This window comes from Nansenia antarctica (genome assembly GCF_963989245.1).
Source record: "Nansenia antarctica genome assembly, chromosome: 1".
Classification (NCBI taxonomy): Eukaryota; Metazoa; Chordata; class Actinopteri; order Argentiniformes; family Microstomatidae; genus Nansenia; species Nansenia antarctica.
In genome coordinates, this window is record NC_137674.1 from 94,165,142 (window position 1) to 94,180,705 (window position 15,564).

A 15,564-nucleotide genomic window follows, 5' to 3' on the forward strand; every position below is an offset into this window, starting at 1 on the left:
GGCAGATGTGTGGTGTGTGGCGGTCTCGTTCCAGCGAGTCAACTCGTATTACCAGTGTTTACCATCACCAAGTTTGCTCACCAACTAAAGCACTTGATTATTGGAATTAATGGAAGTGCCCAGGTAATAGTGCTGAACACCAAAACCCGAAGCGCGCTGGACTGTGGAACGGTCTATGTTAAGCATAGGCACAGCACCTCGGCATAATAACACATTTTTTGTTATGCTTGTTGTAAAGAAAAGGTCTATAATGCATTGAAATGTCATTAAACTAAGATAATAAGATGGTTATCATATTTTTATAAAATCTTTATTAATAAGTAATTACAAAAAAAGTAAATTACATTTGTGACTGTCTTTCGCATTGCCTAGAGCGAAATCAGATTTCTGTAGATGATTTGCAATGCATGCTGGGAGTGAGGGGTATGGCTCCGAACGTAGTCTGGTCGTGAAAAATCTCCAAACGAAGCCGTGGATAGCCCTCCCCCTTCCCCTTAGCCCTCGATGAAATATGAATTGGGACACCCCTACCCTAAACGTGAACGCGCAAAACGAAGCCGTAGGGGTGAATAAGGATTGGCCCTTAAGCCTATGTCTCATGTCCATGTGATGCTTCCTTTCATAGGTGGGTTCAGCTGTCTTTAAGTGTCTTGCCTGAACCTACATATACATCAATTCAGTCAGGACGTTTGTGTCGATTAATACGTTTAATGAAAATGGTAATACATTATGTTTGGCATTTAATGAAAATGGTAATACAATTGGTTTACATTTTAGCAGACGCTTTTATCCAAAGCGACTTACAGAGATTACAGGGATAGTCTCACATTATGTCCCAACCACCACCTGTGATGAGTACTGTTCATCACATACTTACTCTCACTCCGACAGCTGTACTGCTGTTTATTGCCATTGCCATAATTTCTCTACATCATACATTACTCAACGCCTTGGTTGACACTATTTCTTATAATTCAATCTAATGCACGTTTGTATGCCGCTGAGGACATCGACCCATCGGCCTTTAAACAGCTGTTTATTGCTGCATGTCATCACATCTCTATATATACATGTACATATAAGTACTCGGTGTTTGTGCTTGACACTGTCTTTTGATTTCATCCAATTGACATTTTTATGCTGCTGAGAAGAGCTACCGCGATGTGTGTGTGTGTGTGTGTGTGTGTGTGTGTGTGTGTGTGTGTGTGTGTGTGTGTGTGTGTGTGCGTGTGCGTGTGCGTGTGCGTGCAAGTGTTTGCATGTGAGTGTGTATGTGTGTGCGTGTGCCTGAGAGAGTAAGTGTGTGCGTGGGTAATGGTGCGACTGCCATCCCATCAGGGTAGCCGTCAACGCCTCGAAAGTTGATGCCACTGAAGTGGTACCACTGATGCAGAAGTAGTGAAGTGTGTCTGTTCCCGGGTTTAGCCCACATGGCGCCGGAGCCGGAGACGTGCTCTTCCGGTACCTGGTCAGAGATGTTCCCTCCTCGATGAAGAACATCGGTTGTAGGCATCGTCCATGGTCGATGTTGCGAAAAGCAGGACATGGAAGACAATGGGATACAAGCAACTATTACTTGAGAATTATGAAGGAGTTCCTCTGCTACTAGTGTGTGTGAGTGATGTAAACAAAAGCTCATCCATTTCTAAATGTCGATTCTTTATCAATTCCCTTATGGATTACGTTATCGATCCTATCAATTTTCTGTGTGGAAAAAAAGTAGGCCTACACAGGTGTCAACGAGCTGTTTTATTATCTCAAGTCTCTGAACACAGTGTATAATATCTAACAAATAAAATGGCTGTCTGTAGCTTCAGAGCTATCTATAGTAACAGTCTGTTGGAGAATATTTGTATAGCATTTGTTTTCATTTAGGGTTTATTCGTCAAAGAAAAAATCTGCGAAGCCTGCCTGAGTGGCGCTAATATTATTAGAGTAGGATATTTACCCTCAGTAACGGTAGCGTGGTCAAACGTTCTGGCCGCAATACTATCCCTATGGGAACGAGTTCAAAGTTCAAAGTCAGCTGTCAGACAAAATAGTGAAATTGTGTATATTTATCTGTTAACATTCTACTTACTGCTGAAAACTGTCAGTGTTTTCTTCTTAGAAATAATAGCGTATATGCAGTTACCATCTGTTGACAACCATAAACGGTTGTGCTTTAAGAAGCTAGCACATCAATAGACAAACCTTAATAATAAAGACATATTCGTAAATACGTTAGTAAATACGCTCTGGAGAGCACTCGGGTTTCAATGTCATAGAGTGCTCTAAAATCAGTTAATTTACGAACGGTCAATCTTTACAAACTAACTGTAAACATGGCGGACACCAACAATAACATTACCATAATTTTGCTGGCGGCCAACAATTTCTGTTGCTAACTTTAGTGATGTTGACAGTAGATACTCATTAACTAACGTTGCCATTTTCATCTTTTAAGATTCATTCAAATTAACGTTAATTCATCCCATGAATATTTTTTTGCATTTTGCAAGGACTCACTCAATCGACTCACTCAATCCGCCTTCTTCCACCTCAAGAACATCTCCAGACTCCGGCCATCTCTGTGAGACTCTGTGCGATACTCATCCATGCCTTCATTTTCTCCTGCCTGGACTATTGTAATGGAGTCCTGTCCGGGTTACCAGACACTGCCCTAGCCAGGCTCCAGTACGTGCATAACTCCGCTGTCAGGGTTCTCACCCGCACCAAGCCCTGGCAGCACATCACCCCCATCCTTGCCCGTCTGCACTGGCTCCCAGTCAAACACTGCATCACATTCAAACTCTTCCTGCTCACCTACAAATCCCTCCACGGCCTGGCCCCCCAGTGCCTCAACAATCTCCTCCACCACTACACCCCATCCAGAACTCTGAGGTCCTCTAATGGCACTTTTCCACTACCGTATCACCATACCGTACCGTGTGAGCCCGGTTTGTTTTGCTTTCTCCACTGACAACCGAAGTACCCGTGCTGGTTTTAGCTACACTTTCTGACCAAGCGAAAGGTACTATCCGTGCTAGGCTGTGTGTGACGTGTGACAATGCAGACCGTTGATTAGTCAATGGAAATCGTCACAACATTGTCATCCCATGTTCATAGAGTTCACCGCTAACAGATTTCGCTCTCGGAAAATGTAATTAACTTTTTCTGTAATTACTTATTAATAAAGATTAGAAAAATTATGATAACCATCTTATTATCTTAGTTTAATGCCATTTCAATGCATCATAGAACTTTTCTTTACAACAATCATAACAAAAAAAATCGCTATTATGGTGGTATGCTGTGCCTATGCTAGACCGTTCCACAGTCCAGCGCGCTTCATCATCCCCCTTCTAAAACGGCCATCCCCCCTTTCCATCCCTTATGTCAATGAACGTGGTATTACTGCTATTTCAACATTTAGTTTTGCCGTATCGTTTTTGGAGTCGTGTGGTCGGCGATTGGGTGCGTTTTTCGATAACGATGACACGGACACCCACACATGTATTGTGGTTTACTTAATACTGTTCAGCTGCACTTGAGGTTACATTCAATGCATGACTTGTGCTATATAGGCTAAATAAAATGATGAAAGCGGCAAATAACAGGCACGTAACAACCATATGCTGTATAAATAAAGACTACCAGCAAGACACCGGAGCACTCGTAACAAACAAACGCGGAGTTTGTATGAGCGCCCCGGCGTCAGTCCAATGGAAGCGTCAAGCACAGCCTTTCCGTAGAAATACATCGCTCCCTGTCTAACGTTATATATCTAACGTTACATGTTTTAAGGCTGATCTGTACATGATAGTGCTGCATTTTGACATGATTCTTATCGCATTCCCCCCCGTTGAGCTGTATAGCGGCACTTATTAAAGTGAAGTGCTCTTATGACACTTAACTCCCCCTACTGTCCCGGCTCGCTCCAGGTCTGTTGTGTATAATGGAGAAGCGTTTCTGAAAGTATGGTATGGGTAGGATACAAATGTGTGCCGTACTGAGCCGTACCGGTGGATGGAAAATGGAAAAGCGCCATAACACGGGCCTCCTCATCCAACCCAGCGCCAAACTCCGGACCTTTGGGTACAGAGCCTTCAGTGTGGCAGCCGCGACCCTCTGGAACTCTCTACCCAAGGATATCCGTGACTCTCCAACCCTGGACATATTCAAAGCTGCCCTTAAAACCCAACTTTTCACCATTGCATTCAACCTTTAGTAGCTATTTCACTGTTTCTTGTTTTGTGTGTTTGTTTCTCTGGCTCTGTTCTGTTTATCCCATTCCCTTGTAAAGCGACCTTGGGTCTGTGAAAGGCGCTATATAAATGTAAGTTATTATTATTATTATTAGCGCAGAATGCTTGAAGTGGCCCACAATGTGTCTCCCTGTAGCTATGATATCACTTATGCTGCGCTGTGACAGCACTCCATCGTGGACAGCCAGCGTGTGGGCCATACATCCCAGACTTGGTAATCCTGTGTCTTGCATTGATTTGAGCATGTTTCAGGCATTATCTCTGAGTATGACATACATAATTTATTTCGGAAAACTACGCAGAGTTATACGCGTTGGTCTCTATAGTGGTTTGTGTTAGCGGCCGTTTCTGCCTTTTTCTTCTCATTCGCGGTCAGCTTTTCAAACTCACTTTACTTGTCCGAAAGCTCAAGTTACTTGTCCAAATACAATGTTTTGTAAAAGCAATATATGTTAGTGCAAATAACAAATGTGACTACTATTGATTTGATGGTGATATATCCTTTATTTAAAAATCTATTAATTAAACAATATTATGTAATTATTAAAAATTATTATGAAGGGGTGATCAGCAATTTCCTTTAGATTAAGATTGGCCACAATATGCATGAATGTATTTACCAAAAATGCTTTGTACACCGCCCCACTCCACCCCTCCCTCCCCAATGGAAGCAATCTTATTTCCTACATATATTATAGTATCCTTTATTCAAATTAAGAAGTCTTCCTCCAGCACGTCCACCACCTATAGACCACCATTTCTGCCTCAAATCTCCAGTGGAGGGCCTTCCACAGAAGAACAAATAATAATAATAATAATAATAATAATAACTTTAATTTATATAGCACCTTTCAAAAACCCAAGGACGCTGTACAAGGGGATGAAACGGACAGACAAAACTGAAAACAAACAAGTCAAGTCAACTTTATTTGTATAGCACATTTACGTACAGCAATGCTGAGCCAAAGTGCTTCACAGTAAAAATAGATAAATGCAGGAAATAAGTAAGCACAATAAACACAATACAATGTAATACAAAATATGGTAAAATTAAAAGAGAAGAAAAAGGACTAAAAACAATAAGACAATAAGACAATAAGAGCCAGGGACTTACAATAAAAACTATGAAATAATAAAAGCCAGGGACCGATAGCTAGGTGGGGGGGAAGGCTAGGGAAAACAGGTGTGTTTTAAGCAGAGATTTAAAAATCTCCAGGGTCTGAGCGGCCCGTACGTGGAGGGGGAGGCTGTTCCAGAGTTTAGGTGCAGCAGCCGTCCTCGCAAGGAGGCGCGCAGCCGCGTTTTGGACGAGTTGTAGGCGGCGGAGCAGGGACTGGTCGATCCCCACGTAGAGTGCGTTACAGTAGTCCAGGCGAGTAGTGACAAAGGCATGTATCACACTCTCCAGGTTCTTCTGGGAGAGGTAGGCCTTTGTCTTGGCCAGGAGTCTAAGATGATAAAAACTATTTTTTACAACGGAGCTGACTTGCTTTTCAAATTTAAAAGCACTATCAAAAATGACTCCAAGGTTCCTAACTGAGGTGGAGAGGTTAGAACTCAGGGGACCAAGGGCGTCGACGAGGGGGGCCGGGGGGGCACAATTAAAAACAAAGCAAAAACTGAAACAATGACTAGGGGCCAAATGCCTTGGAGAACAGATGGGTTTTGAGGGCTAGTTTGAAGGAGTCCAGGGTGGGGGCGTTGCAGATCACTGTGGGGAGGGAGTTCTAGAGAGTAGGTGCGGCCACGCTGAAGGCTCTGTCCCCAAAGGTCCGTAGGTTGGTACGGGGGGTGGATAGCAGGCCCATGTCTATGGATAGCAGGCCTACATTACTATGTTGCCAGTAGCCTATCCATTGGTCAAATAGTAATGTTATGAACACCAAATATGTGTTTAAATGCTATTTTTTAATGCAAACCTTTAAGTGCCTTGATAACACGGTGCAGCTCTAAATGGTGGGCAATACAGTGGATGCCAGGTGCCCAATCTCCTGCTTCAGACACGCTGCTACACCACTCCTGCAGCCCACATTTACACCTGCTCCCATCGCTGCCAAATCCCACCACACGTTCCCTCCAGTGATGCCAGCGTTCTGAAAAGCGTATCACTACTGTCTTAAAACCTAAAACCTAAAATACGATCACATCGAACTAAATTAAAATAAGCGGCATTGAGAAGAAGTGAATGTGCGTTCACGTGAATGTTCACGTGATAGGCGACCTGTAATGTACACAATGGTGCCGGTGTTTCGTCTGATGATATTTTGCATTTCCCCACTTTTCCTGGAACCTGGCCAGTTTTAGGTGCTTGAAGAAACATCTTTCTTGCTGGCTTGAGTAACATGCCGGTTTCTCTCAAGACTTAAAATACTTCAAATCTTTCTCTCAACATTTAACATTTGCACAAGCGATTTTCGCGGTCAAGGAGGTTGACACTTTCGCGGGCAGTGGGGTTATAACGGTCACGCAGCGTTGCCAACTCCTCTGTAATGGAAGTAGCTGTTGGCTCTCCCAAAAGTAGCTAGAAGTAGTTATATGACGTAATCAAAAGGCTAAATTAATTTAAAAAGGCTGAGCAGGCCTTTATGGTTAATGAGCTGAGCTATGATAGCTAGCTAAGCTGACTGAGAGGGTGCGATTGACTGACTAGACAGAGTGAACCATTTGAGGGATTTTTGAGTGTGAAACTGAAAGACAATGAAGACAGACTGAATATTATTTAAACAAAAACATATCTACAAATGTTATACTGAACTGTACAAAATCATTGTTGTGATTGGAAGTCACCAAGTTGGCAACACTGTGGTCACGCGCACGCAATAGCATTTTAGAATGTCTGATAGAAGCTACGCGTCATAGGCTGCGAGAAGGCGCGGCATAGCTTGCTAATAACAAGAATATTTTACGATCGGACAACTGTATAATAATAATACATATACATATTAATGAATACATGAATATGAATTAATACATATGAATTGTCCATCGGACAACTGCAGGAGGAAGTCCACTTGTCCAAACATAAAAGGTACTTTTCCCGGACAAGCGGTCAAGCCTTAATGTCGAGCCCTGATGTGACATCTGTCTCACACACTTTATAGTACTTCCACCCCACCAACAGTTTAGTTTAACAAGCATGCGAGAGTGGCTCGTTTAGGTTAATGACCATGCGACAATGAATTGGCTCACGCTGTTTGCGTCATTGATCGCTTGTCTGAGTCAGAACAACTCCCAGAGTACAGACATTTAAGCCATTCCACCTAGCAACCTCAGCCTGCAAGGACAGTAACAAGAAAGGAAACAAATGTTCAACTTCCCTGTCCATGATGGGATTGTGGGCACTCCGCTCTTCCATTCATAGGTAGGTTCAGAATCAGCTGTCTTCTGACACATCTCCTTGAAGTGTCTTGCCTGGACTTATGTAGACCTCAATTACCCGTCATACTTATTATTTATCTTTCAACATTTCCCCACCGTAACTTTTAAGTACCAACATACCAATCCAACTTTACAACATGCAGAGAGGTCTAACTTGGTTATGACTTTAGGTTTTGATACCTATTGATTGATACCTATTAATACCTTGATACCTACTAACTTTTTCAACTACTAAACTTTTTGTAACTCAAGAACTCCTATCCATTCAACTAGAACAGCCATGGGTGGGGTCATTTGACTCCGGTGATAACATATTTTTTTATATCTTATGCACTCGATCAAATTTCAGGACCCTCCTTTCATGACATGTCCTAGATATGTGCGTTCTACCACCCAGTATCCTTACATTTTCAAAATCACATCAGGATAAGCTAGTATAAAGCTATTTTGCAGTTTTTCTGTCTAGGAGGCAGGCTAATTTACAAGAAGCCAATTAGTGGTCGTAGTGTGTAAATAACTGCTTTCCATTGTAAAGACTATGGTCATTTGACCCTCTCTTATAGTAGGTAAAATATGCACGGTTGTTCTAGTGTTAATATGCACGGCTGTTCTGGTGTTAACATAGTTGTAAGGTTAAGGGCAACATTCTGTGAGCATTGTTGCTGTAACTGCCTGGAACTTTCATAACTCTTGGGGCCTATTCAGACTGTGTTTAGTTCGGTTCATTCAGATTGAGTTTGATTTGTTTGAATATGTTTGATTGTTCAGATTTAATTGTAGAACATTGCATTTCAGGATGTTACGTGGGTCTGTCACTTTCACAAGCTTTGAGTATCCAGACTACATGATGTTTCAGAACAGGACGTTCAGCTAAAACTTCAAATAGCATCATTAGTAAACAAAACTTGTCACAGGGAAATGTCTGTCAGTCAGAGCATCATCAAAGAGCTTTCTTTTATCTAGCTTGTACAGGTACATTTGATCAAACTAATGTTGACAATAAATCCGGTAATTCCTTTCAATATATTTGTTTGCTGGGTTTCTGAGTGAGTGGAAGTGCAAGACCAGCTGCGGGTGGGTGAGAATCCTAACTGAAAACTGTCAGGTTCTGTCGATGCTATGTAACTCATCCAAACCAAGCCCACTTGCTGTTCACAATTAGCAGAATCAAATTGAACCATATGCGGTTCATTTGGCAAAAGTGCTGAGACCACCTCCTATGGACTGAGTTTGGTTTGTTTCATTTAGTTTGTTCGGTCAAATACACATGATCTGTACCATTACGTACTTTGGTGTTGTCATTTCTGCACAGTGAAACCAATCTGTGCAGAAATACTATCAAAATAAAAGCTGAGAATATCCACTTTAACCTCACCTAAATTATTTCAAATCCAAACGTTTAGAGTGTAGAGACAATAGAAGAGAAGATTCTTCACTTACACTTGTATGTACAGTTAGGTCCAGAAGTATTTGGACAGTGACACAATTTCCATAATTTTGGCTCTGTATGCCACCACAATGGATTTGAAATGAAACAATTGAGATGTAATTGAAGTGCAGACTTTCAGCTTTAATTCAAGGGGTTGAACAAAAGTATTGTATGAAACGTTTAGGAATTGCAACCATTTTTATACACAGTCCCCTATTTCAGGAGCTCAAAAGTAATTGGACAAATGAACATAATCATAAATAAAATGTTAATTTGTAATACTTTAATACTACAGAGAATCCTTTGAAGGCAATGACTGCCTGAAGTCTGGAACACATGGACGTCACCAAATGCTGGGTTTCCTCCTTTGTGATGCTTTGCCAGGCCTTTACTGCAGCAGTCTTCCGTTGTTGTTTGTTTGTGGGTCTTTCTGCCTTTAACTTTGTCTTCAGTAAGTGAAATGCATTTTTTGATCGGGTTGAGACCAGGTGATTGACTCTGGCCATTGCAGAATATTCCACTTCTTTGCCTTAAAAAACTCCTGGGTTGCTTACGCAGTATATTTTGGGTCATTGTCCATCTGTATTGTGAAGCACCATCCAATCAACTTTGCTGAATTTGTCTGAATCTGAGCAGACAGAATATCCCTAAACACTTCAGAATTCATCCGTCTGTTTCTGTCTTCTGTCACATCATCAATAAACACTAGTGACCCAGTGCCATTGGAAGCCATGCATGCCCATGTCATCACACTGCCTCCACGTTTTTTTTTTACAGATTATGTGGCGGATCATGAGCCGTTCCAAGCCTTCTCCATACTTTTTTCTTCCCATCATTCTGGTACAGGTTGATCTTAGTTTCATCTGTCCAAAGAATGCTGTTCCAGAACAGGGCTGGCTTTTTTAGATGTTTTATGGCAAAGTCTAATCTGGTCTTTCTATTCTTGAGGCTTATGAATGGCTTGCACCTTGTGGTGAACCCTCTGTATTTGCTTGTGTGAAGTCTTTCCTTTATGGTACACTTGGATAATTTATGCCTACCTCCTGGAGACTGTTCTTCACTTGTCTGGATGTTGAAGGGGTTTTTCTTTACCATGTAAAGGATCCTGTGATCATCCACCACTCTTGTCTTCCATGGACGTCCAGACCTTTTTGTGGTGCCAAGCTCACCAGTGCGTTCTTTTTTTCTCAGAATGTACCAAACAGTTAATTTGGCCACTATTAATGTTCCCGCTATCTCTCTGATGGATTTTATAGTTTTTTTTGCAGCCTCAGGGTGGCCTGTTTCACTTGCATTGAGAGCTCCGTTGACTGCATGTTGTGCGTATACAGCAACAGCTTCCAAATGCAAATGCGACACTTGGAATCAACTCAGACCTTTTACCTGGCATGGCAGTAGTAAGACACTGTAAAAAAAAATTTGCCCAGACACCTGATTAAACAATTAACTCAGGCGCTAGTTCTATCACATCTAGATTACGGTGCAGTCATCTGGTCTAATACAACACAAAGTAATTTGCACAAGCTACAAGTAGCCCAAAACAAAGCAGCTCGTATAGCTCTGAATTGTCCATATAGAACAGGTGGCATGGCAATGCATAATCAACTCACCTGGTTAAATGTCAAAAGTAAATTACATCACTCACTTGTGTCTTTCATTAAAACAATTATTCTACATAGAATCCCAGAAGTACTCTATAATAAACTAACATTCTTCTCAGATGAACATCAGTACTGTACTCGGCAGGCAGCAGAAGGTAGATTCAGGCTGCCTCCATGCAGAACAAATGTAGCAAAAGGAACGGTTCACTACAGAGCAATGGTGGCATGGAATTCATTACCAAGCTTTTTAGTTTCAGATAGCAACAGAAGTTGCTTTAACAAAAAATTAAAGATGTATCTGTTTACATACGGGATACCCTGAAAACAATTAAGTGTTTCTCACTGGTGAATTGAGCTATCTTGTGATCCCAAGGGTAAGGAGAGTTATGTTTTTGTCTCTCCACTTTTCTTTCTGTATTATTTTTCTTTATTTTGTCTTTAAGTTGTCTTAAAAATTTTAAAATAATAGCGCTTATGAATGTTATGGAAGTGTATTGTCTGTATTTAAGTGTTTAAGATGAAAAATTGGTATGAGGACCCCAGGAAGAATAGCTACTGCATATTTGCTGTATCTAATGGTGGATCCAAATAAACAAACAAACAAACAAACAAACCTGCTTAATTTAAATAATGAAGGAGTAGCCCACACTGGTCCATTTTGAGTCATTTTGAGTCAATTGTCCAATTAGTTTTGGTCCCTTGAAAAAGAGGGAGCTACATATTAAAGAGCTGTAATTCCTAAATCCTTCCTTCAATTTGGATGTGAATGTCCTTACCCTGAAGCTGAGAGTCTGCACTTTAAGCCCATATTCATTATATAACTGTAACTTGAAGATGTTTTGGTAAACAGTTAAAATAACACAAATTCTGTCTGTGTCCAAATATATATGGACCTAACTGTATCTATCCATCCATCCATCCATCTATCCATTAGTCTATTTATAGTCCAAACCATCTTTTATGCAAGCCCACAGAGTGTCTTCAGGAACGTATTTACCAAGTTGCTGAATATGTTCTAGATAGATGAATCAAGTATAGTGTGTGTGTGTGTGTGTGTGTGTGTGTGTGTGTGTGTGTGTGTGTGTGTGTGTGTGTGTGTGTGTGTGTCTGTGTCTGTGTCTGTGTGTGTGTGTGTGTGTGTGTGTGTGTCTGTGTCTGTGTCTGTGTCTGTGTGTGTGTGTGTGTGTGTGTGTGTGTGCGTGCGCACACGTGCGTGTGTGTGTGTGTGTGTGTGCGCACACGTGCGTGTGCGTATGTGTGTGCGCGTGCGTGTGTGTGTGTACAACAAAGTCTCAAAGGTAGCACCAGGAAGATGTCATAACAGACCAACCAGTTGTATTATTTATTTTGTTGCTTATGGAGATCGATCTCATGCTTGAGTTAGCATCTGAGTAAGTGGGCAGGCCTTGCTCTGCCGACTCAAAACACAGATAGATTAAATTATATTCATTTCATTGAAAGTCAAAATATTGCTTGTGCAGCATGTATGGATTTTTGAAGACCATTAGTGGTTACACTGCATCTTGCCTCCCCATTGTGTCTTATAGTGTTCGTTACCACACCGAACACTTACAAGCAGTGTTCTATGGCGTATGATACAGCTGAACTATGTGCGTCATATAGCAGGCTTTTTCTCTCAGCTCCCCATAGTTTTTTGGATTGTTTCACAAAGTAGGATCATCAGTATCATTATGGTTGACCTCTAGTGCCCTTAATGCACTGTTCTGTTGTCTCTTGTATTTAATGAAGAGCTACGGTGTTACAGTACAGTTTGTGATAAATCTACTGATTGCTGAGTCGTGCAGTGCACATAATTGCGATGACAATGACATAATTAAGAAAATGTTATCTAGACATTATACATGTGCTGTATCAGTCCATGTATCTCAATAGGTTTGCACTTAGCCTAATGAACATAGCGTCCTGCAAAAATGAGCCGACAATGTTGAGAATGTTTGTTAAATTTGTTGCCTAGAGCATTAATAAACAGAGTAGACTAGAAATGTACTTTTCAATATAGCATCATTCAAAATGTTGCTGTCGTAAACAGCAGCACTTGCACTAAGAGGTGGTTTTGGTGGGTATTACATGTCCCTGCTTGCCCTGCCTGAAACTGGGGCACTTTGGTGCTTTTGGTTTTTAAAGAGACACCACAAATGAGTAGACCAACCCTCCCACCTGAGTAGAAGCGAGCTGATGAGACGGGTTCTTTACCAATCTTGGCATTATGATTTGAAAACTTTTTCCAGCTGAAATTGCCAACGCGCTTGCGTTTTTACAATACCCTCGCTTGGAACCCAACCCTAAATAGACCTCGTAGGATGTGTCTGGGTTTTGGGTGATAAACAGCCTCTCTTCCAACGCCTCTACACTTCCTCAGTTGGGCTGATATCTTGCTAGCTTAACCATAGCAGCTCCACCTTTGGGCCTCATTCAGCTATCTGATATGATAACAAAATATATTAGTATAGCATAATGGTAGAGTTGCCTACTTGCATCAGATACAGTACAGTAGATCGCAATTGCTTCACCTGAACGCTGCAGCATCTAGTTTAGAGTTGATGTTGTTGCTGAGTCAGACTCCATGCCTCCTCATCAGTATGTTTAACTGGGGCTTGCTTGGCTGTGCTCTGAGGTAACCACACACACACACACACACACACACACACACACAGACACACACACACATGCAGACACAGACACACGCACACAGACACACATCCCCTTCACCTCCTAAAGAGTGATATATAAATAGATTTCACGCTAAGCACCATTGTACTGAGAATTAATTCTGGTGTGGGGAATCTCTGTCTAATAACTCCCTAGCAGCTTCCTGCAGTCTTTCCATTGCCATTCATTAGACTCACAGTCACATTTGTTTTATTGTTACTGCTCTGATTAGATTTTTTTTATTGATAGCAATAACCATGCAAAACGGTCTTGTTGATTTCACTTTCACGCAACTGCGGAATGTGGTGACATAATGGATAAACGTTTATGAGGGGAAAATAAGGAATCTTCATTTTGTAATTAAAGTATCAATAGTGAATGTCGCCTTTTTATTTTATTTTTTAATTTTTTTTGGAGCATATTCTCCAGGGCTGTGATTTTGCAGTCAGTAAGATTTGGACTGAAAGAATGCATGACTCAGGGTAACCATTGCTGTCTCCCATCAAACTCTCTACGATAGGTACACTTACTATAACATTGAACGTGTGGTCGAAACCATTTTTATTGGACAGTTTTGATTTATGATTTTCATAGTGGTTATTTCACTATAACTTAGAATAAATGAAGCCAAATGAATGCTACATTGGTATGTTTTCTTGGGGGAAATTTCTCAGGCTGCGCTTCCACAATATTCTAGTCAGGGTTGCTGTTATTGCCTTTGGCACTGTTACCCAGACATAAAGTACTGACATTTGCATTGAGCCAACAGGCCTGAATGTGTTCCAGTAAGTAGGTCTTACTGCATGGAGAGGAGTTTCAATAGCCATTATTTGGTTTCCTGCCACAGTATCAATATGGTTGAATCAATGCACTGCTAGTTCTGGGCTATTCTGGGACACACTAATCAAAGTTCAATAGATACTTAATTCTGTCATATGTCATTGCTCTTCAGTTGGATGATGACTCTAGGTTTTTGATTTCATAATTTTACAAATGTTATCTGAAATAATGAATTGTGTTCTACTTTCACTGAAGTATTTTGTCGTGGGGCGGTATTGATATTGAATTGTCTTGGTACCTTTCATCCAGTATGAGCTCAATATAACAGTTTATTTGCCCTCTTATTTTCTAGCAAGGAAGTACGACAGTGGAGAATATCTAAACATCACCAGCATCACGCGGGACCAGGCGGGGGACTACGAATGCAGCGCTCTGAACGACATCGCCTCTCCTGACACCAAGACAGTCAAAGTCACAGTCAACTGTAAGTACATCTCCTTGTCCTTTTTCTAATGGGCCACCTGGCCTACAGAGGCACAGTACAATCTCCACTGATACTGATGACTACAGGTGCCTGTCTATCAATAGTGGGACACAGTCCAACAGGCTGCAGAAGTGAAGTTTGAGCGAAAGTCTGGTGTTTGAAGTTTCTAAATATTTAACGAGAGAATTCCCTTTTTGTCTGCTGTGTGGAGGGTGATTAATTCACGGTAAGGAAAGGTCTGGCTGCTATAAGGACTGTTCCATTATGCAGGTAATGAGTCTTTCAAAAGTGTGAGAAGATAGTAATGAGCACCGGTAGCATTAATGAATGATACTGGCCTTAGTCATCGTGGTCACATGGAAATCGAGAACGTATGAGGAGGAAAAGCGTGTGACAATTCTGCCTCTTCCCTCCTCCTCCTCTTCTCTCTTTAAAGTCTTCCTCATCTCCTCTGCTATTATTCATGTCTTTGTCTCAGCTTGAGACCCAGTGCTGAGTCATGCCACTGGGAGAACTCATCTATGGCATCTATGGAAGATGGTAGATTTTTATTTTCTTGTGCTTGTATGTGTATAATGCAATTGTAAAAGTCATAAACAATGGCATAGTTCCTTACTGTATCGGGGGTTACCAGTTTAAACATGCAAAGTAAAAATGTTTTGTGCTATCTCTCCATTCTACTTCTCTCTCTTGCATATTCCTCCAGATATACTTTCATTGCCACTTATCTGTGTTACAGACTGTTTTGAGCTTGTTTTTGTTCATGTATTTTCTAAATTATGTATTGCTGCCATTATTTCTTTCTGAAACCCCACTCTAACAAGCTGGACTTGAGAGGAATATTAGAGGCCAATTATTTCCAGCTCTTCAGAGACATGACTACTAAGATGAAAGACAGGAAATGTCTTCATGGGCCCTATTGAAGGGGGTATTCATGATGATTAAACGCAGTGCCATGAACAGATATAACGTTTT

The 15,564-nt window shown here is 41.2% G+C and overlaps 1 protein-coding gene across 1 annotated transcript in view; it reads left to right on the forward strand.

Moving 5' to 3' along the window:
• The window catches only part of negr1 (neuronal growth regulator 1), a gene marked incomplete at both ends in the record, with an annotated part of 150,727 nt that overhangs the window by 86,364 nt on the left and 48,799 nt on the right, over window positions 1–15,564 (forward strand). The window contains one exon of the mRNA XM_080531060.1: window positions 14,458–14,589. Within this exon, the coding sequence (XP_080387186.1) occupies window positions 14,458–14,589 (132 nt within the window). The remainder of the gene's footprint in view (window positions 1–14,457; window positions 14,590–15,564) is intronic.